Raw genomic sequence first — 27,782 nt, forward strand, 5'->3', positions numbered from 1 at the left:
AACTCCGACGGCTTGACTGTAATCAAGCTGGCTCATCCAGGCCTCAGATGCCCCCTCAGGCCTGGATGGGAGGTCAGGACTTTCCCGGGCAGTGGAAGCATGGAGGCAGGCATGGCTGCAGTTCTGACTTTAAAAGGCTTTGTCCACCTCTCCTGTGCATTAGTCAACATTTTCCAGGCCTGTGGAAGCAGAAGTGGCAGAGAAGACAGTGTTTGGTGGCACAGGGCAGGGGCTCCATGTGGCATCCCTCCTATCCACACACAGTCCCAAGGACCAGGAACATAACCTCGCTTTAAACCATCGCACTTCCTTGTTTGTTTGTTTTCTTTTTTCTTTTCTTTTCTTTTCTTTTTTTTAACCTTCAGTCTGGCTTCTTCTCTTGGTGTCCCAGGTTGTCCTACCCCCTGGCCTCTTAGATCTTTGGGGAGGCGCCCCCAAGGCCACTGCCTGCAGAAAAGCAGCTGTTGGTAAAGACAGGTGGGACCTGTGGAGAGGAAGGCAGGGGAAGAGGCTGTGCATGGCTCTGACTCCTGAGCCCTACCTCTAGAGGACAGCCCAGCTACTGACGGGCGCCTCAGCCTCCTGCACATGTGTTCGACATCGCCGCACGTCCCGGCCACGTGGCAGATGCAGCTCGCCACAGGCCTTCCACATCATGACATAGCAAAGCGATTTCCTCACATTCCGCTGCCCCGGCTGCTTGGGAAGTGGTTTGCAGAACATTTCTGAGTATAAAAATAGGAGACTAATGATGCCCATGTCCCTTTGAAACCAGCTGATGTCCAGCCTCTCAGTTGACTTTTGGAGCAGAGAGGATGGGGAACAGGAGAGGCAAGGCTGGGGCGTGGAGGGAGGGTATTGAAGCCCCAAGGATACCCAGACGCTGGGGGAAACAGGAGTTCCTCTGCATGTAAGGAGGAAGGTGGGTTGTAAAGATTGAATTTCAGGCTGGGAATGGCTGTGCTCAGCTACCTACTTGTTTTTAAAAAATTTTTGTTTGTTTATTTTTCTAGACAGGGTTTCTCTGTGTATCCCTGGCTGTCCCGGAACTCACTCTGTAGACCAGGATGGCCTCAAACTCAGAAATCCACCTGTTTCTGCCTCCTGAGTGTTGGGATTAAAGCTACCAACCATCACCTGGCTGAAAAAATGATTTATATGGCATCAGAGAGATGACTCAGCGGTTAAGAGCTCTGGCTGCCCTTCCAAGGGCCCCAGGTTCAAATCCCAGCATCCACATGGCAGTTCACAACTGTATGTGATTCCAGTTACAGGGGATACAATACTCTCACACAGACACACATGGAGACAGAATACCAATGCAGATTTAAACAAACAAACTCGCTTAGGGGTGAAAAGTTGGCCCAGCTTTTAGGAGCACTGACTGCTTCTGTAGAGGGCCTGAGTTCAGTTCCTAGCTCCAGTGTTAGGTGCCTACCACCTCCAGCTCTGGCCTCACGGCCACCTGACGCCCTCTTTTAAATTATTCTTTTTTTTTTTTTAAAGATTTATTTATTTATTTTATGTACAGCATTCTGCCTGCATATAGTGACTGCAGGCCAGAAGAGGGCACCAGATCTCATTACAGATGGTTGTGAGCCACCATGTGGTTGCTGGGAATTGAACTCATGACCTCTGGAAGAGCAGTCAATGCTCTTAACCACTGAGCCATCTCTCCAGCCCCACCTGACACCCTCTTCTGGCTCCATAATTATCTCCGCTCACAGGCAAACCCACACACATAAACATAGCCAAAAACAAGACCGAAATCTCCCAGAAGTACTTAGCTGTAGACCAACTGTTATATTTTAGAATGCTACATCCAAACAAAAAGAAGTCTTTGCTTTCCCTGGTGGCATCATGGGAGGAATGTAGACCTGAGAGCCCAGGGGTAGGCACTCACCCTGCCGTTGCTGAAGACACCCCAACTCCAGGGTGTCTGTAAAGTGTGCTGAGGGGCTGGGGGGTTGGCTCAGTGGGTAAAACCCTGCTGTGTGATGTGAGGATCAGACTTGGGAGATGGGAATCCCAGCGCAGGAGACTAGCTGGCTAGACAAACGGAATCCGGAGTTCTTTGTTCAAGTGAGAGAGCCCACCTCAGTATATAAGGTAGAGCGTGATTGAGAGAGGCACTTGATGTCAACTTCTACTTTGTACATGCACGCATACGCACACACACCCCCATACCATACTCACACTACACACACACACCACATATATTACACACATATGCCACCACACACACACATTACACACATATATCACACACACCATACACACATTACACACATATACCACATACACATACACCATGCACACATTACACACATACACACCACACACATACATACTACACACACACACACATATACCACACACACTACACACACATCACACATCACACACATACACCACACACACATGCATGGGCACACACACACACACACACACACACACACCTTCACACACACATCATATCATACACACACAGATGCAAAAGTAAATACTGCTGACCAGTGTCGAGAGCTCCATGGCTCAGAATAGCACAGCATCTTACAGAGCCTGCCAAGAGGTGGGCGGGCATTGCCCCCGAGTGGGACTCTTCCATGGAGGAGCTGTTTTCTCTGTTCCGTTCACTATGGTGACTGACAGCAACATGTGACTCCTGTGTGTTTGGAATGTGGCAAGTAGACAGAGTCTGGGGAAGAGAATTTTTTAACTCTTGTTCATTTTATTATTTTAAAAATTGATGTGGTGGTGTGGTGTGGTGTGGTGTGGGGCGTGTGTGTATGTATATCATATCGGTGCCCAAAGGGTTCCAAGAGCTCCAGATCCCACTAGAGATGGCTGTGAGCTTCCTCATGTGGGTGCTGCGTCCTTAACCGTTGAGCTGTCTCTCCAACTCACTTGGATGTCATCTCACATTAAGTTATATTTAAATAACCCCATGTAAGCTGGAGGCGGTGCAGAAATCTCTCTAAGGCTCCATCTTCCAAACGGGAAAGTCAGGCTCTTAGAGGAAAATCAAATTGGCTGTGTTAGATGAGAGCAAATGTAGAACCCTATTTCAGGTGAGAGGGACATTCACACGACAGTTCTCAGCCCAACCAGGAGGTCAAAGGACCCTCCCACAGGGATCTCCTAAAACTACTGGAAAACATTCGCTTCATAACAGCAAAATCCCAGCTATGAAATAGCAACAAAGACAATTTCATAGTTGGAGGTCACCACGATGTGAGGAACTGTAGTTTAGGGTCGTAGCATCAGGGAGGTTGAGGATCACTGCCACACATGCTCATGGGGTACTTTCCCTAGTGTCCTGGTCACCAGGAGGGGCTCAGAAGCATCGTCTTGCAGACCTCCAGGTAGGTGTGGCACTCGGCCTCGGTGGCATAGGAACGCAGTAGAGAATCTCACTTAGGACACTGAGCCAAAGGACAGGGAGGGTCACAGCAAAGATGACAGACCCCTCTCCACTGTGCTCCCAGCTGCCTCAGGCCCAGGGCACCTGCCATGTGTGGAGGCTCACAAGTAATCCCTCCAAGGCTGGGCCTCACATTTCCCCAACGAGAGCCTGTGCAGCTGCAGGCTGGGGTGGGGACACAGCTCGGAGAGCGAGGCCTCCGAGTTTCCAGTGCTTCCTAGCATCCTTGGAGCTAAGTCATTCAGAGTTATGTCCTGGAGCCTGGGCAGTGGCAGTCAGCTAGGGTTATGCTCTAGAAGGACTCGAACCCAGATCTCCCTGACCACTTCACTCTGAGTTGACACCCTCTGCTGCTTCCTTGGAGCCATGCATAGATGTGTGAGGGTCTCTACAGGCGAAGCACATCTGTCTGCCTCTACCCTGCCCAGAGAAGACAGGGAGGTGTCACACCCGTGGTGTAGCCAGCAGCTGGGGAGCACGTAAGCCTCAACTCTCCTTGGATCCATGTGGTGCTGGACACAACACGGTTATCCTCAGACTTGTCGGTGCTGAAACATAAGTGTGGTGTCCTTAGAGCAGGTGGGAAAGGAGAGCTCACCTCGCAGGCACAGATAAGAACCTGGGCTCGCTGTTCATCCCTGCGGTTTATTCCCACAGTGGTAATGATGTATTCCTCAAACATTCCTTGGTAGGCCTGGAAAGGTGGCTCAGCAGTTAAAACCACTGGCTGCTTTTCCAAAGGACCCGGATAGATCCCAGCACCCTGACCAACTCGCCTGTAGTCCTGGCAGGCAAGAGAATTGGAAGTTCAAGGTCGCCGTCTGCCGTAGGCTGCATGAAACCCAGCCTCAGGAGAGAATGGCAAAGAGGCCTGGAGAGGTAGCGGTTATAACTGCTCACTGCTCTTCCAGAAGACCCAGGTTCGGTTCCCAGGACCCACAAGACTCATGGCCATGTATAACTCAAAGTCCAGGGGATCTGATGCTCTCTTCTGGTCCCCAAGGTCACTTACACACACATGGCATGACACAAACAGACACAGACACATAATAAAGTTTAAAGAGAAAAGAAGTAGACGTTCCCACGTGGAGAGCCTTGTGCCGTCTTTCTGTGGGACAGGAGCCCGGCTCCTCTCTTACCTGGAGCATTTGTGCTTCATGAGGTGAAGGCCACTTGTCCTGGCTTGTGCCTTAGTGTTGCTCCAGAGATGGCATGGAAACCTGGCACACTGTCACTCACTTCTCTTGATTCTGCTCCAACAACTCTGGTCTAGGTTCCAGGGGCCACCTGAAGTTGAAGATTTTCCTTGTACGGTCCTGGACCCTGGAGCTGGCAGTTTAGTCTTGAGCTCTGGTGTGGAAGAGGTAGCCAGGTGTGAGTGACTGGTGGCCCTAGGGTGTGAGGGAAGGTAGTACAGCTCCCCTCATGAGCATATACTACCGTGAAGATGCCCTCATGGTACCAAGGAGCCTGTACCTGGAAGGCTTGGGCGGGCAAGATACAGCTCAGTCAGTTGCTGCAACCCTTAGGGTTCCGGGGACTTGATCTGAAGAGTGGGATTTTACAAGAGGGAGAAGAAGGAATTAGATTAGTTACATTATGTAGGTTCCGAGCCATGTACGGGTCCTACATAATGTCAGGGGGGTTCCCCCCCATAGGTCAGGGGGTTAGCCCTTGAGAGATGGGCAGCAGAAGTAGATGCTTGCAGTGAACTAGCCAGAATCACTTAGAACCGGAGTGTGCAGTGAGAACTTCCTGTTGCTTGGCGCGTGCGGGCACGGATAGTGTAATCTCAGCACTCAGAAGACAGAGGCAGGAGGACCTCACACTCAAGGTAGCCTTGAGCTAACCTTATAAGACCCGGTTCGTAAAAAGCGAAGACTAAAGCTAGGTCCTCTGGAGCACTCATTTACTCACAAACTCAGGAGGCTCAGGCAGACGGGTCTCCATCAGCTCAAGGTCAGCCTGATCTACATAGCAAGCTCCAGGCTAGCCAAGGCTACACAGTGAGACCCCTTCTGAAAGTGTACCCTTGTGCACACGCCAAGGGTTGGGGTGTGATTCCGTGGTAGAGCACTTGGCTTCGGCATGTGCAAGGCCTTGCGTTTGAACCCCAGTACCACAAATCAAAATCCCCCCCCCCCAAACCAAATTTTCTGCTGTGCTTTCCATATAGCGGCTGTGCTAACACACATACGCAGACACCCATGCACACGGACTGGAGCCCAGAGAGCAAACAGGAGGTTGGGTGTTAAATCAGGGTTGTATCAGGTGCAGTTGGGTGTTGGGCTTAGAGCTTTTTTTTTAAGAGACTGGGACTAGAGGGTACAGTCACGGTTAAGTGTCTGTGTAGTTGACTGTTAAGGGCTCAGAGAGTGCCCTTATGAGGTATTCGGAGCTCCGGCTACACTGGGGTCTCTGTCTGGCAGGGAGAGATGGCTCTGCCTGCATCTGGATACCAAGGAGCTTCTTGGGCTGTTTGTGCCCTCAGGCAAAGCTCCTCCCTACCTGATCCCTTTCTGATGCTCCATGGTGGATGTGGACTAAACATATAAATCCTTATAGCCCCTGAACAGCCCGGACAGTAGCCTGGCATCTTCACTGTCTAGCGAGGAGGAGGGTGCAGGGGGATACACCAAGCCGCCACCCCCAGATTATACCTGGGCAGGGTTGCATGGTAGCAGGCAAGCTGCCATTTACTGAGTGGGTCACTGTGCTGCAGCTCCTTCCTCAAGGCCCAGTGAAGAGAGGCAGTGCTGTTTTGGGAGACCCAGAACCAACGAGTGAGTCTGGAGAAGGCCTTTCTCAAACCACAGACCAGAGGCCATCCCTCTAGTCAGAAGTAAGGACAGGAAGTGAACGACCTTGACCTAGGTACCACCTTAGTCCCCCAAAGCAGTCTCTGGTACAAAGCTAAGAGCTGCTGGGGTCTGACATCGCTGCCAGAGACCCTGGTTCCCCAAAACATTGATGGAGCAATGTTTACAGCAAGCCATGTAGTAAACCTACTACATGGGCACATTCCCACTGCCTTCTGAGCAAACGTGGGGGGCCACTGAGCAGGGGCTCTGAGAAGCCCGGAGGCTCCTTTCTGCCGGCGTTGGAAACATCTAAGCCTACCCCAGCCAGGCACTAACCAGGACCTGCTGTGAGCTGACGTCAGGACAGAGGCCCCTGGGAGGCCCGGCTTTGATATTTCCCAGGCCATGTCATAGGAGTGCGGGATGGCGGGGGCTCTGAGTGGCCGTCTGGGAATGCTGCATCTCTGGCCACAGCTCTAGAGAAGCGTAGCCCTGGCCCCAGGAGGGGATGTGGAAAGCTGAGGGAGGGGAGGCTGAGCTGGTCGCCCTGGGAGTTACACAGGCTCTTCTCGGATCTCTGTAGCAGGCAGTCATGGGCCCTGTGCCCCCAGGGCTGTTCCACCCGCCGTCTGCTGTTCTCTGAGCTGTGGTGGTAATTTCTCTCCTGTCTAAACTTTGGGCATATCCCTGAGCCTTGGCATGAGGAGAGTTGTCGAATGTTCTGAGAGTTTGAATCCTTGCACAAGGAAGAGAGTTCATGGGCTTAACCGTAGTTGCCCTTTTACCAAAGGTGAACTCTGGCCAAGGTATTTCACACACATAGCTGTGTCATGGCTCACAAGGCCCTCCTGTGGGAAGAACGTGGAGCATGGCAGCATCAGACTTGGATCTGTCTGAGGCCGAGCACACTGGAATACATCATTCAAAACAAAATAAACCTTTTTTTTTAATTAAAGATTTATTACTATATACAAGTACACTGTCGCTGTCTTCAGACACACCAGAAGAGGGCATCAGATCCCATTACAGATGGTTGCAAGCCACCATGTGGTTGCTGGGATTTGAACTCAGAACCTCTGGAAGAGCAGTCAGTGCTCTTAACCGCTGAGCCATCTCTCCAGTCCAAAATAAACCTTTAAGAGGGGGGAACCCCATACATGCAATCAAGTTGCCACCCCTCCAAAAAAATCTCAGTAAGATGGTTAAACAGGTAGCCCTTGCCATCCAGCCTGGTGGAACCCATGTGACAGAACGAGAGAAGCAGCTCTAACAGATAAGCAATCTGCCCCCCACACACACATACACACACACACATACACACACACACACATACACACACACATACACATACACAGACATACACACACACATACATATACACACACACATATATACACACACATACACACACATACGCACACATACACATACCCACACACACACACACACACATACACAGACATACGCACACAGACACACCCACACACATACACATACCCACCCACACACATACCCACACATACACACACACATACACACACATACCCACACATACACACACACATACCCACACACACACACATACACATATACACACACATACACACACATATATACACGCACATACACATACCCACACACACACACACACACACATACATAAACACACACATATACACATACACACACATACACATATACACACACACACATACACACATACATATACCCACACACACCCCCATTCACCTTGGAACCTATGGCCCAATTAGTGGAGTGGAATACTTGTCACACAAGCATGGAGACCTGAGCTCAATCCCCAGAGCCCACAGAGGAATCCATGTGTGGCGGTGTGAGCTTGGAACCTAGCACCAGAGGGACATAAGACAGAAGGTTCCCGTGGGGCTCAGACATCCTGGCCTACTTGATAAATTCCACATCGGCGAGAGACCCTGCTCAGCAAACCAAGGGGAAAGCTGCCGAGGAGTGGTACCTGAGGTCGACATCTGGCTTCTTCATACATGTGCACATGTGTATGCATACACACACACTCATGTATTTTAAGCAAGTTGAGCGTCTTGTGTTTGACTGTGTTCATGCCATTCTGAGCAGCAAGTTGGATACCCTGGCTGCTACCCAAGGCAATAGGTGTTGCCTCTGCTCTTCAGTGAACACCCTGGAGTTACGGGTTGAGGGTCCCAAGACTTTGGTGAACTGCATTTACAGATAACCGCCCACCACAGGAGGAGGTTGGCCAGTGTTCCTGATGCCAGGCCTGCCCGAGACATGAATTTTCTTCAGGGCAACTGTGTTCTCTGAGTGTCTTTGTGAGCCTGGTATTGTCCGTGGGAGGCATATCAGCCACACTCCCTGGCTGTGAGGAAACCGACTCGCCCTTGTAGATCAGACGCTGGCAGGGCAGGGCTAGGAGAGCGTGAGGTGGAGAGAGCGTGAGGTGGACGCTGGCCTCTGTAGGTAAGGGGCATGGCGTTGTCACATGTGAGTTGTCTGACCTTTAGTAAATCCTTCATATTTCAGCCCGGAGTTTACAGTTCTGTACCACAAAGGCTGTGTACCGTGATGCCTAGCAGGGACAGGGCCACACCCCTGTGGGGTATTTAGAAATGGTAGGGAGTGTCAGGGTTAGCACAGTAACAGGGGTGCCTGAAGGCATGTTTGTTAACTGGCACAGTGGGTGGGATCACCCTGCCTGGTTGAGAGTTGTCTTGCACAGAGAACCAACAGGACCCCATTGGGAAGGAACAAGTGTGTTTTGGGACCCTTCCAGCTCCTGGAATGTTTTGTGTTGGGGGTTGGGGGCCTTGGGGAAGGTTGGGAGATGAACAGGTTCCGGAATGGCCCCTCATCTGCACCCAGCCCTGTTAGGACCCGTATTGACATTGAGTCTGAGAAGACAAGCCAGTCTCATGTCTGAAGAACCAGACCGCATCTCTAGTGTCCTTAGAGAGTGCTGGCTGGGCTGTGATTCCTCCCTAGTGATCTGGAAAGTAATGGCGGAAGAAGCTCTTGTTAGTGTCCCCCTCCTCCGAGCCCTGAGCCTGTGTCTCCCCTGAGCCTGCTCCTCCCCTGAGCCTGCTTCTCCCTGGTGACTGGGAACACCTCTTCCATGTTCAAGCCCAGTGGTTCCGGGACTCTGGCAGGCACCCACATGGCAGGAACAATGCCCAGTGTGTTACTTCTGACACTGCTGTAACCATGCCTCCCACATGTCCAGCCCTGCCCTCTGCCTGCCCAGCCATCTGCTCTGCACAGGTGTTTGATTTTCCCTTGTTGCCCCTGGCCCTGGTTTCGAGGGTGGAGGCTCCTTGTTTGTAGTGGTTCCCCTAGTTGTGACTAAAGCTGGGTGACCGTGTGCAGGAAGGTCAACAGCTTTGCGTACAAATCTGTGACTTTGACTGCAGTTGGATTCTCAGAGAGATAGACCAGCCATGGGGGTGACCTTCAGATGTTTTGGCTATAGCTTTTGTGTCTAGAGAATTTTGGCTTCTCCAGCGAAAGGGGAACGTCTCGGGGCTGCAGAGCGTCTGTGGATGGCCCTCAACCCCGTGCCTGCCGTCGTTGCTGGTTCTCTAGGGTTTTCTGGCTAAGTTGCCATTTTCCTGTGATGTTCTTCAGGTCAAGATTGAACTCTGTTCTGTGCCTTCACTCCAGGGTAGGCAGGGGAGGGTTCTGTTGCTTTTCTCGTCCCTTAGTCCCCAGCCTAGCATCAAGACCTAGGATCTGGTCCTGTAGGTCTGGGGCCTTCTGTTTGGGAAGCCGGATGCGATCAGCCTCCACCCAGCCCTCAGGGCACCCTTCCTTATTTCCATTCTACGTGCACTCACTCCATCCACTTGGCGTTTATGTGGCCACAGACACATCTTGGAACTCAAGAAGGCTCCTTGACCGGTGTGTGTGTGTGTGTGTGTGTGTGTGTGTGTGTGTGTGTGTGTGTGTGTGTGTTTTCAACTATTAGCCTTGTTCTTTGTACCTGTGTTTTTGTTTTTTAAGATTTATTTATTTATTATATGTAAGTCGCTGTCGTCAGACACACCAGAAGAGGGCATCAGATCCCGTTACAGATGGTTGTGAGCCACCATGTGGTGGCTGGGAATTGAACTCAAGACCTCTGGAAGAGCAGTTGGTGCTCTTAACCGCTGAGCCATCTCTCCAGCCCCCGGACCTGTGTTTATTGTCCCGCTGTGTTCTCAGCTCCCCTCTGTGTTAGGACAGAGGCATCAGCCCTTCCTGACCCTGCTCCTCCCACATCTGCATCCGCAGGTGCCCATTCTGCCATCGTCTTTATCAAGGAGCCATCCTCCCAGGATGCACTTCAAGGGCGCCGGGCGCTGCTCCGCTGTGAGGTCGAGGCTCCGGACCCCGTGCACGTGTACTGGTTGCTCAATGGCGTGCCTGTCCAGGACACCGAGCGACGCTTCGCCCAAGGTAGCAGCCTGAGCTTTGCGGCTGTGGACCGGCTTCAAGATTCTGGTGCCTTCCAGTGTGTGGCTCGGGACAATATCACTGGAGAGGAAGCCCGCAGTGCCAATGCCTCCTTCAACATCAAATGTGAGCGCCTGAGGAGGGAGGGTACTGTGCCTGGTGCATCCGTCAGCCTCAGCAACCGAGGCCTGGAAACCTGCCTCGGTTTCCCCTTCCCCTTTCTTTGCTGTGGATCGGACCTAGGGTCCCTCCCATGCTGAGCGCGTACTATTACCACAGACAAAATGTATCGTTTGTTTTTCCCCAGCCTCCCCCACCACCTCAAGTCTCTGTACCAATTATCTGCTGGACGCTTTCATTGACGTCCTTGCTTGGCATGCGTTCAGTTTGACCTGCCGGGGACAGGGCACGTGCTCTGTGTCTGTGCCCATGGCCTCGGCTGCAGCTTCACGGCGCTCATGCCGTGTGTAAGGCAGGCACACACATGGGGGCTCTGCGGTGCCCTCTTCCCCTCCACATTCCCACCTTTGCTCTGCTCACTACAACTGTGGCCTCTGCTCCAGGGATCGAGGCGGGTCCTGTGGTTCTGAAGCATCCAGCCTCAGCAGCTGAGATCCAGCCGCAGACCCAGGTCACACTCCGATGTCACATTGATGGGCACCCTCGGTAAGGAGCCATGGAGGGTGGGATGGGTAGGGATGTCACCCCCCAAGTCCTAGAGTCTGTGGAGTCTGTGCAGATGGACTCTGCTTCATGCTAGAACCACTTCCTCCAGCGGGAACGCTACATGGGATGACCCCAGACTCTTGGAGCTGAGCGATCTGGATTTGTTTGCTTTAACCCTGAACTAATGTTTGTCCTTATTCAGACTGTTTTCCCTTCCCAGGCCCTACTCCTCCACTTGTAAACTGGAGTACCCAGTTAGATGTCTGATTCTATACCCCTTTTCCCTGTTTATGACCCCCCCATTCCCTACAGGCCTACCTACCAGTGGTTCCGAGACGGGACCCCCCTCTCTGATGATCAGAGCACCCACACAGTCAGCAGCAAGGAGAGGAACCTGACCCTACGACCTGCCAGTCCCGAACATAGCGGCCTCTACTCCTGCTGTGCCCACAATGCCTTTGGCCAGGCCTGCAGCAGCCAGAACTTCACCTTGAGTATTGCAGGTGGGCCTGTGGGGGGACAGAGGAGGGGAGGCAGAGCGAGGAGGGGCTCACTGCCCTGCCTGCTCACCTCCTCCACCCTTCCCCTTGCCACAGATGAGAGCTTTGCCAGGGTGCTGCTGGCACCTCAGGACGTCGTTGTGGCAAGGAATGAGGAGGCCATGTTCCATTGCCAGTTTTCAGCTCAGCCGCCCCCGAGCCTGCAGTGGGTCTTTGAGGATGAGACTCCCATCACGAACCGAAGCCGGTAAGGCGTCTGTGGGTACTTCACAAATGGTCGTGAACTTGTATTTCTTCAAGTTTTCAGCAGATGGCAGCAAGATGTCCTAGTGGCACTGAAAGAGTCCTCACGAAGGGAAGACAGACTCTGGGAAACGCCTTCTGTGATTCCCATACGGACACTCCATGATTGCACTTTGATTCCCTTCTCTTCCTGCCCGCATGGGTCATCTGGGATGGGAGAGCAGAGACCCAGGGCTGGGTGCTACCCAAGGGTTGCCAGAGAGGCAGAGTCAGCACAGCCTGCTGTGTATACTGAGCCTGTGGCCAGCTCCCCCATTCCTCACGGCCCCTGCCTGGCACCCTGTGGTGTTCAGTGATTTGTTGGAGAATATTGACGGGCTAAATCCATGTATGGAATCATCCAGCAGGATGTTTTAGAGGAAATTGGAAATAAAGTGAGGAGCAGAATTGTATAAAAGGCTAAGGAAGCTCAGAACACCAGAGAGAAGGCAGGCGGGGGCTGGGGGCTGTGCGGTCACATAGATACAGATACAAGACAGTGCAGGCACGCGTACACCTGAAGAGTTTATTTCCCTGATGTAATTGTCCAAGGCTCCTCGCCTTAGTCGGCAAACCTAGGCCTGGTCTTGGGAGCTTCTGGTCTCCGTACAACATAATCTAGGCCTAGGATGTTTTCAGCTCCTGTTCAAGCTGACTGATTCAATCTGGCTTCTCTCGGCTTCTCCTGAATTGCTCTGCGTGGCCTCAAACAAACTCTGGCAAACTTCCGGCTCCTTCTCATTCTCTGGTTAGTTCCGTCTCTATCTTGTTTTCTCTTCATCTTGTGCCTGTAAAACTCTCCAGGTAAACCTGCCTCCTTTCCTTCTCTTGGCTCTCCTCACTACTCTCTTCAGAGGCTTCCCTTTCTTCTCATGAGAGCTAGACAGATCCTATTCTGTCAGATCTTTCTCTGATTTCATCACTTTGTCTGCCACTCTAACATGGGTGCTTCCTTCTACAAACTAACTTTTCCTTCATTGTTTGGGATTAAAGGTGTGCTTGCCCAGACTCTAGGAGAGGAGAGACACTTGGCTGTGGTCACTGGGGGTGTGGTTCCCTAGGTCAGGGGCTTTCGTCCTGAGAACATCGTCAGGCCATCTAATGTGGCTGGGGACCCTACAGAAGGGTGGTCCCAATTCCTTTTTCTCACTCACACTGCACTTTGCCTCACCCTCCTTCCCCAAGACTGAGTTTCTTGCAGTTGGAAAAGACGTCTACAAACTGAGCGTGACGACTCATGCCCATAATCCCAACATTCAAGAAGATGAGGCGGGACGATGTGAAATTTGAGGCCAGGGTCTTAGTGGGTAAAGTGATCGCTGGGTGTCTCAGTTTTGGGTTTTATTGCTGTGAAGAGACAACTCTTATAGAGAAAAATATTTAATCGGGGCTGGCTTACAGTTGCAGAGGTGTGGTAGCGGCGTGCAGCCGGACATGGTGCTGAAGGAGACATCTTGTTTCACCAGCAACAGACGGAAACTGTGTGCCACCCTGGGCAGAGCTTGGGTATAGGAGACCTCAGAGTCTCGCCCCCACAGTGTACGCTGCCTCCAACAAGGCCACGCCTCCTCACAGTGCCATTATTCATGGAACAAACATTCACAAACATGAGTTCATGGGGGTCAAAACCGTGAGCATGGAGACCCGTGTTCAGATCCCCGGGGTCTGTGTAAGGACCCTAGGTGTGGCAATACACGACTGTAACCCAGTGCTGAGGGTCAGAGACTGGGATCTTGGGGCTTGCCGGCCAGCTAGTCAAGCTGAAATGATAAGCCTCAGGTACAGTAGGGTGAAGTGGTGAGACAGACACCTGACATTAACCTTTGACCTACACGCACATGTGTGCACATGGGTGAGCGCACACACACACACACACACACACACACACACACACACTCTCTCTCTCTCTCTCTCTCACATGTACACACATCACAACACGCACGCCACAGACACAAATTGAGGCCATCCTGGAGAGATAGCCTAGTGGTTAAGAACACTGGCTGTTCCTCCAGGGGAACTGGGTTTGATTTTCCGCTCACAGCGACCTGTAACTCCAGTTTCTGGGGATCTGATGCCCTCTTCTGGCCTCTATAAGAATCAGGCATGAATATGGGCCACATAAGCAAAATACTGGTGCACATTAAAGAGCCAGGCTGTGGTGGTGCACAGCTGTAATCCCAGTACTCGGGAGGCAGGCAGATCTCTGAGTTCAAGGCCAGCCTGGTCTACAGAGTGAGTTCCAGAACAGCCAGGGCTACACAGAGAAACCCTCTCTTGAAAAACTAAAAGAAAAAGGAGAAGGAGGCTGCGGAAGGTGATAGTGCGTCCCCTTTATCCCAGAGTTCAGGAGGCAGAGGCAGGGGATTTCATGACTTCTAAGCCAGCCTATTTTACATAGAGAATTACAGGCCAGCCAGGACAGGCAGGTCAGTTACTAAGACCGCTCTACTGCTCTTGCAGAGCCATCTGGATTTGGTTCTGAGCACCTACATGGCTGCCCACACTTGTCTGATTCCAGTTCCAGAGTATCTGACGCTTTCTCTGGTCTCCACCGACCCTAATGCGAGTACTTACAAAATAAAAGTGAAATGTAAAACCAGAAAAGAAAATATACATCCCTGCGCTCACACACACACACACACACACACACACACACACACACACACGGACAGGTGTACATGACACATACCCTTCTCACGACACAGACTGTTGCAACGTGGAGTTCCACTGCATCCTGTTTCCGTAGCGAGCCAGGGCCTCGTCCACACAGCACTCTCTTTCCTCTGCAGTCCCCCTCACCTCCGCAAAGCCATGGTGTTTGCCAATGGCTCCCTGCTGCTGACCCAAGTCCGGCCACGGAACGCAGGAGTCTACCGTTGCATTGGTCAGGGACAGAGGGGTCCCCCCATCGTCCTAGAAGCCACTCTTCACCTGGCAGGTGAGTCTCTGGTGCTGAGGGAGGGACTGTGTCCAGTGTTAGTTGTTCCTGGGGATTTAGGACTCCTCTTTGAATTAGCTAGCAGCTTGGAGGGCTAAGAGAGGGAGAGGAGGGTGCTGGGCTGGAAGAGGAGACACAGAGAGGAAAAATTATGACTTCTTGTCAAATAACACATACCCAGACGTTCAAAGCAATCAAGCGATTTCCCTCCTCGTGTCTTTGCAGAGATCGAAGACATGCTGCCGTTGGAACCACGGGTGTTCATAGCTGGTGGTGAGGAACGTGTTGCCTGCCCAGCCCCCCAGGGTCTGCCTACGCCCAGTGTCTGGTGGGAACACGCTGGAGTCCGTCTTCCTGCTCATGGAAGGGTCCACCAGAAGGGCCTCGAGCTCGTGTTTGCCACTATCGCTGAGAGTGACGCCGGTGTCTACACCTGCCACGCAGCCAACCTGGCTGGTCAGCGGCGACAGGATGTGAACATCACAGTGGCCAGTGAGTACTTTTCCCCTGAAGGGTGAGCCTAGGAGGTCTCGGGTGCGATGGATCGAGGCTTCCTGGGTGCACACCTGTGGCTCTCTGGGTTCTGGGATCTGTAGCTTTGGGGATATTGGTTCTGGGAGGGTGGGGAGCCAGACACAGGGGTGGTTCAACCAGAGGAAGGAAACGCAGCCTCCCACAAAAGTAGATCCCTGACGACAGTGGAAGAGCCCTGTCCGGGAGTCTGCAGACCTGGGTCCCATTCTGCCCACAATACACAAATCTAACCCCTGGGATCATGTCCCCTGAACTGCAGTGGCTCTGTCTCCTTATCCAAACAAGGGTTAAAATGAGATAGTAGGAAAGATCAAATGATACAGATGAAAAAGATCTCTCTCTCTCCCTCTCCCTCTCCCTCTCCCTCTCCCTCTCCCTCTCCCTCTCCCTCTCCCTCTGCCTCTCCCTCTCCCTCTCCCTCTCCCTCTCCCTCTCCCTCTCCCTCTCCCTCTCCCTTTCCCTCTCCCTCTCTCTCGTGTGGAAGAGGTGTGCTCACATGTGCCTGTGGAACCCAGAGATCATTGTGGGTGCCCTCCTCTAACTGTCTACCGTTAGACACAGTGTCCCTAAGCCCAGAGCTTGCTGCTTCTGCCAAACTGCCTGGCTGGTTCCAGGTTCTCTGTTGCTCGGTGCTAGGTCACAGATGTTGTCCTTGGACCTGATCTCAACATGGGTCCTGGAACGCCAAGCTAGGTCCTCATGCTTCCACAGCATGTACAGCACCCACGGAGCGCGCTCTCTCTCTCTCTCTCTCTCTCCCTCCCTCCCTCCCTCCCTCCCTCCATCCCTCCCTCCCTCTCTCTTTTTCTCCTTGAGAAGTAACAGTGATCAAATGATAGTTTTGTCCTAGTAGTTATACTTTTTGGGCTTTTAAAAGTAAGAGCATTCCTGGAGGGAGGGTAGTTAGGAGCACGTTTTGCTCTTGCAGAGGACCTGGCTTGAGTCCCCAGTACTCATGTGGTAGTTTACAACTCTCCGTAACTCCTAGTTCTAGGGGATCTGGCACTGTCCTTTGACCTCCACAGGTCCGTGTACATACTTGAAGGCAAAACACTCTCATATGTAAAATAAAAATACATCTTAAAACTTCTTAGAAATGAGACATTCTGGTGACATTCTTCCCATAAGGGTAATGAAGCTGGGCCAGGGATGTAGCTCACAGCTGGTAGACAGAGTATTGTCTGCCGTGCACAAAGCGCTGGTGAGTGACACGTATACGACGGGAGGACCAGATATCCGAGGACAGTCGCAGCTACAGGAAACCCTGTTTCAGAGTAAAGAATACTTACATCTCAAAGGACCCAGTGTTTGGCACTTGGGCACCTGTTCCGGTGAGAAGCCTCAGATAAGGTACAGAATATGTTTGCATAGCAACATGTAAACAGACGAGACGTGTACAGCTAGCCCTGATCGGGACCTGGGGGTCGTCTGCTTTGTGGGGTGCCAGTGACTGGCTTTGGCATCCATGTGGTGGGTAAACTGAGGCAGGCAGCCATTGGAGTTCAGTGCTTAGAACTGCTGGCGGGGATGGATCCAGATACCCACAGGGGCTGCTGCCAAAGGCAGTCGGCAGTTAGGGAAGTTACTCAGTGGACTTCCCTCTGAGGGAACACAGCTTAATTTACTGGGCTGACTCTCCCTGTGGCCAGTGGAAAAACTATGAACTCTTAAGCCCTTGGGACCGGGGGAAAAAGAGAAGGAAAGAGAGAAAATTGACACAGGCGCGTGTGCACACGCACACACACACTCACACACATTCACACACACATACACACACATAGTGGCTGAAACAAAAGGCAGAGGCCAATAACTTCATACATACAAACATAGACACACATGCCTATATACATATATACATGCATACCTAATACACACATACAGAACTACAGACAGACATACACACATTCACACATAGAATGGTTAGAGCAAAGCTCCAGCATTCAGGCCCCAAGCATTTTACATGTGCATACATACGTACATACATGCATACATGCATGCATACATACATACATACATACACACATACATACATGCATACATATATACATATACACATACATGCATACAGAACTACAGACAGACATACACACATTCACACATAGAATGGTTAGAGCAAAGCTCCAGCATTCAGGCTTCAAGCATTTCACACGCGCATGCATACATACATACATACATACATACATACATACACACACAAACACACACACACACACACACAGTTGATGGATGGAAGGAACCATGTCCCAGCCCCCACACTTTATTCTTCCTTCCATAGCTTACATATCCCAGCAAAATCTGTCAAGCAGTATAAAATTACAATGTGATTACATGTTAGTTTTCTTCTAGTGAATGATTATGAAAAACGAGTGTGTTCCCCAATACCTTTACCAGCAACAGCATTATGGAGTAGAGGTAAAGAAAACAGATTATTCCCCCAAACCCACGCACATTCGTAACTAGGCGACTTGGTATAGATTAACAAAGTGTGAGGAAGCAAGGCAGTGTCTCCGCCCGTTCTCTTACTGGCAGGAGGCGATTTGCCCTTACAAAGAAAAGATTGATTATTTTGTTATTTATCTTTAAAGTAATCTTGTAAGAATCTTAATCACAAATCTAAACTTTTATATAAAATCGGTCGTTATCTACTTTAAGTCCTCAGAATGCATATCCACCCATCAGCAACTCTTATTACATCATACAAGAGTGAAAATGGGTGTCAGAAATCTGTCATCACCAGTCCGGCCTCAGCGAGAGTCATGTCAGCCAGTGCTGCCATTGTTCTTGTTCCCTGACCCTAAGGTCCTAGCTTAACTAATAAGAGTGCGCCCTTCTCGGGGCTGGGGATTTAGCTCAGTGGTAGAGCGCTTACCTAGGAAGCGCAAGGCCCGGGGTTCGGTCCCCAGCTCCAAAAAAAAGAACCAAAAAAAAAAAAAAAAAAAGAGTGCGCCCTTCTCAACTTCACATTGTGCCCTAAGATTTCTACGTGAGAGATAGTAGTCAAAACACTTTAACCTAACTTCACTAACAACTTTATTTTCCTAGATGCTTTCTAAGGGTGGTGGTCACTGCTGACAATCTGCATCTCTAAGTTCTTCTCTAGGGTGGTGATTGAATCATGAATCTGCTCCAGCAGCAGTGCCTGGCAGAAATTAAGCATTAGTACTGTGAACACCAGAGACGCTGCCCAGTGAGGGGCTGGAAGCCCTGTAAAGCTTTCATCTAATTCTTACATTGAGAGGGGTGTGAGGGCAGCAGGTAGAGCAGAACTGCACAACAGCATGAAGTCCTCAGGACTTGTGGTCCTCGGGGCCATGCCATACGGAGGCTCACTCCTGTGGCCGTGGTAAGCAGTGGGCCACATTCTGTGAGTTCTAAAGCCATGTGTCATTTCTCCTGCGTGGGCCTCAGCAGTTGGGGGTACTTTGGGACACTGAGAACTCAGAACCTTGTGCTTACCCATGTTCAACTGTGAGAACTGCTGGCCTTGGTCTGTCCCTTGACAGAATGGCAGAGCTGTGCTGGATGCTCTCTGAGGAGACCCCCATGGTCTCTGAGGAGGAGACCTGTGGAATTCAGGAGTAGTGCATGAGGCGGGCAGCCCTGGGTCAAGCATGGATCTTTAGAGGTCCAGTCAGAGGAAGTTGGACTCAGTCAGCAGAGAGTTAGTGAGTGGACCCTTTATGCTGGAGCACAGTTCTCAGTGCTGGGGATGTGGCCGAAAGGAGAGCAGACGTGCACACCGTCACATACATACCCCAGTAGCTTGTATTCTGACAGGAGAGACAAAACGTGTGAGAAACAGCTTAAAGGGCAATTACAGCATTTCAGTGACTTTATCCTATGTGTGTGAGTGTCGCGTTTGACACACGCATGCCTGGTGCCCATAGAGGCCAGCACAGAGCACCGGATCCCCTCCCTGGAGCTAGTGCTGGTTATGAGCTGCCATGTGGGTGCTGGAAACTGAACCTTGACACCCCTGCAAGGGCAGCAGGGACTCCTGCAGTCACTGAGTCACTCTCCCCAGCCCCTAAATATGATCATTTTAAGGTTACAGTCCAACCACACAGAGAAATAACAGAAAAGAAGATGGGAAGGGTAGGGGGATGTTAGAGGTGGCTCTAGGAGGTGGCACTGGGGCTAGTACTTAAACTGAGGGTGAATCCTGGCCAGAAGTAGGTGTGTGAACTGGGAGACAGTAGGAGGCTGCCCAGCTTCAGATGCCCAGCTTCAGAAGACTCCATGCTGGTGAGAGTGGCTCTCGTCTAGTGGCTGGCTGCACTCTGAGAGGTTTGTTCACGTAGGAACTGGATTCCAAGAGAGCCAAAGTGTACTGTAGAAGGAAGAGCCAGTCTCAGGCCACCCAGCAATCCAGGAAATAGAGATCGCCTGCCTCTTGATGGAGAATGTGCGACTGTCACATTAAAAGAGATGAAAAGGCCGGAGGGGCTTGCCTATGGCTGCAAACACTCGGTCTCGCTTGTGTGTGGAGGACTGGCTTCTCAGATCACCCCAGCTGTGCTGAGAAGACCAGAATGCTTAAACCGGGCTGGCGTGACGGTTAGATGCTTGCTACCAAGTCTGACAGCCTGAGATCAGTCCCCGGGATCCACATGGCGAGCGGAGAGAGTGGCTCGGCAAGTCCTGTTTGATCCGCACGCATGCACCATGTGGCCTGGAACTCACTGTGTAGGTCAGACAGGCCTTAAACTCAGAGATACAGCTACTTCTGCTTCCGGGTGCTGGCAATAAAAAACATTTTCTTTTTAAAATGAGTAGAGGTAGGAGCCTGGCATAGTGGTGCACGCCTTTAATTCTGGCACTCAGGCAGAAGCAGCAGGTAGATCTCTGAGTTCAAAGCCAGCTTGTTCTACACAGAGAGTTCCGGAACAGTCAGGGATACATAGTGAGACCCTGTCTCAAACAAATAAAAGTATAAGTAGGGAGAGTAATTAGTAGATGCCCCGGGAATACCTGAGTAGTTGAGCGGTGGGAATGGGAGTCAGCTAAAGCCAGGCCCAGTCTCAGAGCTTAAGTAAGCAGGATTGTGTAGAATAAAAGTGATGGCCTTTAAATGTATGGGCTTTTCTGGGCTTACCCTTGCTCTGAAATAATGACATGGAGACCCAGCTCTCGTCTGTTCTAACCCGACCAGCCATGTGCCTGTTACCTGCTGTCTTGGTCTTGCCCTGGTTGCTTCTCCTGTCTCTGCATGGCAACTCCTCTTTCCACCTGGGACCCACTCACTGAGAGCAGAAGTCCCGCCCCCTCCTCTCCTGCCCAGCTATTGGCTGATCAGCTTTTTATTAACCAATCAGAAGTGATGGAAAGCAGTTGTTACACAGTACTGAGACAGGAGATGCCTGACAGTGCCAAGTCCGACTGCAACCAGAGCTCTGGGGATAGTAGTTAGCATCTGAATACACAGTGTACAAAACTGTCCCCCAGCCTGGCCTTGGGGTCGGACAAGTAAGTCAAGACTGGGCCTGTGGCTTCTGCAGTCCGCTGGGGAATAGTGTTTCCTCCTGAGATAGAGACCGAAGGATAGCATAGAGACAGCTAGCTTAGCATGACATAGGAGAAGCAGATTTTGGGGGAAATAAGTATAGTTTTCTATGTACGTGAAGTCCAGATTCCTTTAGCAGTCGGTTTGCAAATACCAGGAGACATTTCTTGGCTGTGGGGAGGTGCCATGAGTCAGGAGATTTATGGTTAAGATGGAGGAGGTTTTTAGGGAGCTAATGCAGCGAAAATGAAACAGTTCGGAGGACCAAGCACCTCGGCCTCCCTGCGACAAATGTCTGAGTGATATAAAAATGGAAGGATTTGTGTTCCGCTCACAGATTCAAAGGTTTTGCTCCAGGGTCTGTCACATCTGTTACTGTGGGTCTGAGGGGAGACAGGAGCCTGAGACAGATCTCACTATGACCAGGAAGCAGAGACAGGTAGAAGGAGGAAGGGTTGGGGAACAAGTCATATTCTTCAAAGACTTATGTGACTTTGAAGACCCTTAGTGACCATCCCTCCAGCTAGGCCCCGGCTTCTTACCGAAGTTTCTGCCATCTTCCCAAATCGTGCCACAATCTGGGGACCAAGCTTGCAACACATGAACCTGTAAGGGACACCCCCTCTTGAGTTTCCTTGGGTAACCCCTGGCTGTCCTGGAACTGACTCTGTAGACCAAGCTACCTTCAAACTCAAGAGATCTGTCTGCCTCTGCCTCCTGAGTGCTGAAATTAAAGGTGTCGTCACCACCGCCCGGCTCTGTGGGGGACATTTTTTTTTTTTTTGGTTCTTTTTTTTGGAGCTGGGGACCGAACCCAGGGCCTTGCGCTTCCTAGGCAAGCGCTCTAACACTGAGCTAAATCCCCAGCCCCTATCTGTGGGGGACATTTCATTTTCAAACTTTAAGACTAACCATGGCCCCGTATGATGTAATGTGAAAAAGAACCACAGGGATGAGATCCTTTTTTTTTTTTTTTTTTTTTCCAATTTTTGTGTAACAGTGCTTTTCCTGCCTGTATATACATGTCACCTGAGCAGCCTGGGGCTCTGACCTCAGGAGCACCAGTGACTTAGAACACTCTGGGCGACATGTTTGGTTTTGGAAGCCTGTTGCTCACCGTTACCTGCTTCTTGTCGTTCCTCTAGCTGTTCCCACGTGGTTAAGGAAGCCCCAAGACAGCCAGCTGGAAGAGGGCAAACCTGGCTACCTGCACTGTCTGACACAGGCCACACCCAAGCCCACCGTCATCTGGTACAGGAACCAGATGCTTATCTCGGAGGTGAGAAAGCATCTTTGGTGGGTGGGAGAGTTCCCCACAGCCCTTCTCAGCGTATTCCCAGACCTCTCTTACCCCCTGAGGGCTGCCCTTGTCTACTCAAGTCTGTGTCCCACAGGACTCACGCTTCGAAGTCTCAAAGAATGGGACCTTGCGCATCAACAGTGTGGAGGTATATGACGGGACAGTGTACCGCTGTGTGAGCAGCACCCCAGCTGGCAGCATCGAGGCCCAGGCCCGTGTCCAGGTGCTGGGTGAGTTGGCATATGTGTTATGTCGGGAGAATACCTAACTTACGTAGGCAGGGGAGTGACAGAGATGGCCCTGGCCTCTCTCCCCGTCTCAATTACTCCTTGTCTCCTTCCCCACTGAACCAGAAAAACTCAAGTTCACGCCACCGCCACAGCCACAGCAATGCATGGAGTTTGATAAGGAGGCTACGGTGCCCTGCTCAGCCACTGGCCGAGAGAAACCCACGGTTAAGTGGGTACGGGCAGGTGGGTACCACCTGACAATGTAACAGGCTAGGGCGGGCAAGGGAGTCAACTTGCGTGTATGTCTGAGGGACACGGGAGTGGCCAGCCTGCACCTGGAGGGAGAAGCCAGAAGTGAAGGGCTGATTGGTGTTGTCCAATAGAGAGGGGGAGGCTAGAGCCCCAGAGGGGTTTCGAGCACAGCACTGGTCAGCCGGGATGGCGACTCGCAGCCGGTGAGTGGGTCTTCAAGGCAGTGGTGTCGAGATCCCCCTCTTCACCAGCATTAAAGTAGCATGGAGTCTTTGACAAGCATTTGTTTGAGGGGGAGCACATCACTCCACCATCCGCCATCTTTGTTTCTGGCTCCTTCTATGAATCTTTTACTCTTGCATAATAATTTTATGCAACTTTTACTTGCTACTCTTCCTGAGCAAGGACGAGCTTGTTTCGTTTATTTGAATTAGTAGAGTAGTTGGGGTGGAACCTTCTGTGACTTTCAGTATGCTAGGGCAAGCTACCTCCACTGAGCGACACCCCTGGCCACTTTATAAAACTCTTTACTTACCATGGATAAGGTTTTACTGTGTGGTTTTAGCTGGCCTGGAATTCACAGTGCAGCCCAGTCTGACCCGGAGTGTAAGGCCTTTCTGCCTCACCTTCCCAAGTTCTGTGTTCATAGGGCACCCACACCATACCCCTGACCTGTCCGGCTTTTGTTCCTGAGTCAGTCTCATTATGTAGAGCAGGCTGCCCTTAAACTCCCAGGAATCCCCCTGCCTCTGCCTCTTGGGTGCTGGGATTCAAGGCATGTACCATCAAGCCCAGAGTATCTGCGGTTTTTGTTGTTTTATTTTTTCTTAATTATGTGTATGGGTGTTTTGCTTGAAGGTTTGTCTGTGTGAGCGTAGTGCCTGCTGAGGCCAGGAGAAGGCTCAGGTCCACTGGGCCTGGAGTTATGGGAGCTTTAGTGGGTTTGGAACCACTGTAAGGTAGCTGTGGGTGCTAATGCTCAACCCCGAGACCTGGAAGAACCACCAGTGCCCTCAACCACTCTGCCATCGCTCCAGTCCCCTCCCCCACCTGTTTTCTTCTGAAGCAAGGTCTCCCTGTTTAGCCCTGGCTGAGATGTGGGGTTTGTAGCCCATCTCCTCTCAAACCCAGCTCTGGCTGCCTCTGCCCTGAGTTCTGGGATTAAAGTGTGCTTCCACACCCAGCACTTAACATGATTATCCAAAAACTTGCGTTTACTTTTTTTTTTTTCCCCCCCGGAGCTGGGGACCAAACCCAGGGCCTTGTGGTTGCTAGGCAAGCGCTCTACCACTGAGCTAAATCCCCAACCCCTTGCGCTTACTTTTTTACAGTGCAGTCATTAGCCCCCTCCAGGTCTGCCATCCCACAGTTCCTACTTAACGTGATTTTTATTTTAGCATTTTTTAAAGTGTTTCTCCTTTGTCTTGATTGTATATAATGTCAGTCTCAACTATTGTAATAACAATCTTGTAATTGGATTCATTGTCATTTACCTGAATATTCTCTAAATGTTAGAGGCTTGGATTCTTTTTTTTTTTTTTAAGATTTATTTATTTATTATATATGAGCACACCGTTGCTGTCTTCAGACACACCAGAAGAGGGCATCAGATCTCATTACAGATGGCTGTGAGCCACCATGTGGTTGCTGGGAATTGAACTCAGGATCTCTGGAAGAGCAGCCAGTGCTCTTAACCACTGAGCCATCTCTCCAGCCCAAGGCTTGGATTCTTACTCCTCCTTTTTATTGCTCTAGTAGGTCTCCAATCCTGGTGTCAGTGGGCTTTATTTTTCTGGATTTAGGTTTATTTTGTTTGGGAAAGAATCCCAGAATATGTGTGTGTGTGTGTGTGTGTGTGTGTACGTACATATATTATTTTACATTATATACTTATGTTATAGTATTTACATGATACACATTAATGCATACTATATAGTATATAATTATAGTATATAATAAATCATAATATACTGTTTCTATTTAAACAACTGTATAATATAAATAAGATAAATATATAAAATATATAAACAATATATAAATATATAGTATATCGGGGTTGGGGATTTAGCTCAGTGGTAGAGCGCTTGCCTAGCAAGCGTAAGGCCCTAGGTTCAGTCCCCAGCTCCGAGGGGGGAAAAATATATATATATATATATATATATATATATATATATATATAGTATATCTATAAAACGGTATGAACATTTTTATAACCATGTATATGAACCACCAAATTGTTCTTACAAGGCTGGACCGGTTTCCCATTTGCACCAGCCATGGGAGTGAGAGTAGGGTTGTGGTGTCTGTGGAGGGTTCCCTCGCTCAAGTCTGGGATCTTTCTGGAAGAAGTGGGGTCCTGGTGGATCTAGGATGGGGGCTGAGGAGGGAGGAGTCCCAGGCCATGAGTGAGGCCGAGGCCAGACAGTGGCCTGGTCAGAAGTTTGGCGCAGAGAAATGTTGTTGAGCTGTAAAAGAGGGAAGCCTGGAAAACTGGGGGAGAATAGTAGTGGGGGCTTCGGGATGCGCCTGTGAGTAGGAGGGGTGGTGGCTTGTTTGCAGTAGAGATGAGTAACCAGGGGCCGTGTCAGCCATTCTAGTCCATGCCGTGCTCTCCTGCCTACCTCTGCAGATGGGAGCAGCCTCCCCGAATGGGTGACAGACAATGCGGGGACCCTGCACTTTGCCCGAGTGACCCGAGATGACGCTGGCAACTACACCTGCATTGCGTCCAATGAGCCACAGGGCCAGATCCGTGCCCATGTCCAGCTGACGGTGGCAGGTAACACCCGGGGCTGGCGTTGGCAGGGCTTGGGGGTGACAACTTAGGTTCCTATGGCTCCATCGCTCACTACTTCCCAATCCTCCCTGGTCTCTTTCTGTGCAGTTTTCATCACGTTCAAGGTGGAACCGGAGCGTACAACGGTGTACCAGGGCCACACGGCGCTGCTGCGGTGTGAGGCGCAGGGGGATCCCAAGCCTCTTATTCAGTGGAAGGGCAAAGACCGAATCCTGGACCCCACCAAGCTGGGACCCAGGTAGAGCTGCCTCCCGTCCACACTGACTTCACCTTTCCTGGGATGTAGCTCCCTGGGGGCCGGCCAGGTGACCGTTGCTGTGGCTTCTCTCACGACAGGATGCACATCTTCCAGAACGGCTCCCTGGTGATCCATGATGTGGCCCCTGAGGACTCAGGCTCCTACACCTGCATCGCTGGCAACAGCTGTAACATCAGGCACACAGAGGCCCCGCTCTTAGTCGTGGGTATGGGCCTGGAAAGGGTGCCCTCTAGTGGAAGGGGTGGAAGGAATCCTGTCTCATTGGACAGGTACTGGCATCCTGAACAGAGAAGGCATTTAAACGGGACGGCTTGCTGAATTGTCACTGACCTGACATTCCACAGCCGGGCTGTGTGTAAGGGCGTTCAGCTCTCTCCAATGCCTGTCTCTTGTTCACTTATAAACAAGGGTTTTGCCTCAAAGTCTCAGAGCCTTCAGCCTATGCTGCTTAGGCCCTGTTGCTTTGGTGGCAGAAGACATCTTGTTTGTCATGTGTCGAGTGAGAAACAAAAGAGAGGAGTGGGTTACGCCTCAGTTTCCCCTCACAGGGCATCTCTTCTACTTGGTCCCGGTTTCTGAAGGAGGGAAGCACCTCAGATTCGAGCGTAGGGATGGATGGATGGCTTAGAGCTTAAGAGCACTTCCTGCTCTGTCAGAGGACCCATGTTCTGTGTGCAGCATCTAACGTCAGCTGGCTCACAACTGCCTGTGTCTCCAGCTCCGGGTGACCCAAGGCCTCCATCCTCTGACAGCACTTGCATTCACAGGCATATACCCTCACATAGACACACAAGCATACACCGACACACACTGCACAAACATGCAGAGACATATACATATACATATACATACATACATACATACATACATACATACATAGGTACACACCTACACATAGACATGCAAACATCACAGGCCCATGCCCACACATAGACACACAAACATATACAGACACACACCACACAAACATACAGAGACATATACATACATACATACATACATACATACATAGGTACACACCTACACATAGACACGCAAACATCACAGGCCCATGCCCACACATAGACACACAAACATACACACCACACAAACATACAGAGACACATACATACATACATACATACATAGGTACACACCTACACATAGACACACAAACATCACAGGCTCATGCCCACACATAAACACACATACATACATAGGTAGACATACACATAGACCCACAAACGTACACAGACACATACATACATAGACACACATACATACACAGACACACACCACACAAACATACACAGACACACACCACACAAACATACACAGACACATACCCACACATAGATGCACAAACATCACAGGCACATGCCCACACATAAACACACATACATATGTAGGTAGAAACCTACACACAGACCCACAAACATACACACACATACCCACACATAGACACACAGACATACACAGGCACATACCTATACACATATCCACATGTACATATTCATGAATAAAGGTAATTTTTTAAAAAAGGTTTAAATTTATAAACCAGGCATCACAGTTCATCCTGTAATCCTGGATCTTGGATGCCGAGACAGGAGGATTATCATGAGTTCAAGCCCTGAGAGGAAGATAGGGTTGTCGTAACTTCAAGGCTAGTCAGGGTTAGATAGTGAATTCCAAGATAGCCTGGGCTAAGGAGTGAGACATTGTGTCAAAACAAAAGAAAGAAAAACTTGGAACTATCACAAGTGGAGAGGGGACCAGGTCAGGATGCAGGCGGCCCACAGATGAGGACAGGTTAACAACTCCAGGCCACACCTGCCGTAGTGACCTCTGTCCCTTTGAGAAGTTATCACTGTGGC

At 50.7% G+C, this 27,782-nt stretch overlaps 1 protein-coding gene across 1 annotated transcript in view; it reads left to right on the forward strand.

Moving 5' to 3' along the window:
* Ptk7 (protein tyrosine kinase 7) overlaps positions 1 to 27,782 on the forward strand; it is a 66,322-nt gene that overhangs the window by 27,720 nt on the left and 10,820 nt on the right. Inside the window, exons 2-13 of the mRNA NM_001395741.1 lie at positions 10,507 to 10,794; positions 11,232 to 11,334; positions 11,647 to 11,837; positions 11,931 to 12,081; positions 14,906 to 15,054; positions 15,280 to 15,546; positions 22,237 to 22,370; positions 22,486 to 22,621; positions 22,745 to 22,864; positions 25,503 to 25,652; positions 25,758 to 25,908; positions 26,007 to 26,134. Coding sequence (NP_001382670.1) covers positions 10,507 to 10,794; positions 11,232 to 11,334; positions 11,647 to 11,837; positions 11,931 to 12,081; positions 14,906 to 15,054; positions 15,280 to 15,546; positions 22,237 to 22,370; positions 22,486 to 22,621; positions 22,745 to 22,864; positions 25,503 to 25,652; positions 25,758 to 25,908; positions 26,007 to 26,134 — 1,968 coding nt within the window. The remainder of the gene's footprint in view (positions 1 to 10,506; positions 10,795 to 11,231; positions 11,335 to 11,646; positions 11,838 to 11,930; positions 12,082 to 14,905; positions 15,055 to 15,279; positions 15,547 to 22,236; positions 22,371 to 22,485; positions 22,622 to 22,744; positions 22,865 to 25,502; positions 25,653 to 25,757; positions 25,909 to 26,006; positions 26,135 to 27,782) is intronic.

Source organism: Rattus norvegicus, chromosome 9, assembly GCF_036323735.1.
Source record: "Rattus norvegicus strain BN/NHsdMcwi chromosome 9, GRCr8, whole genome shotgun sequence".
Taxonomy (NCBI): domain Eukaryota; kingdom Metazoa; phylum Chordata; class Mammalia; order Rodentia; family Muridae; genus Rattus; species Rattus norvegicus.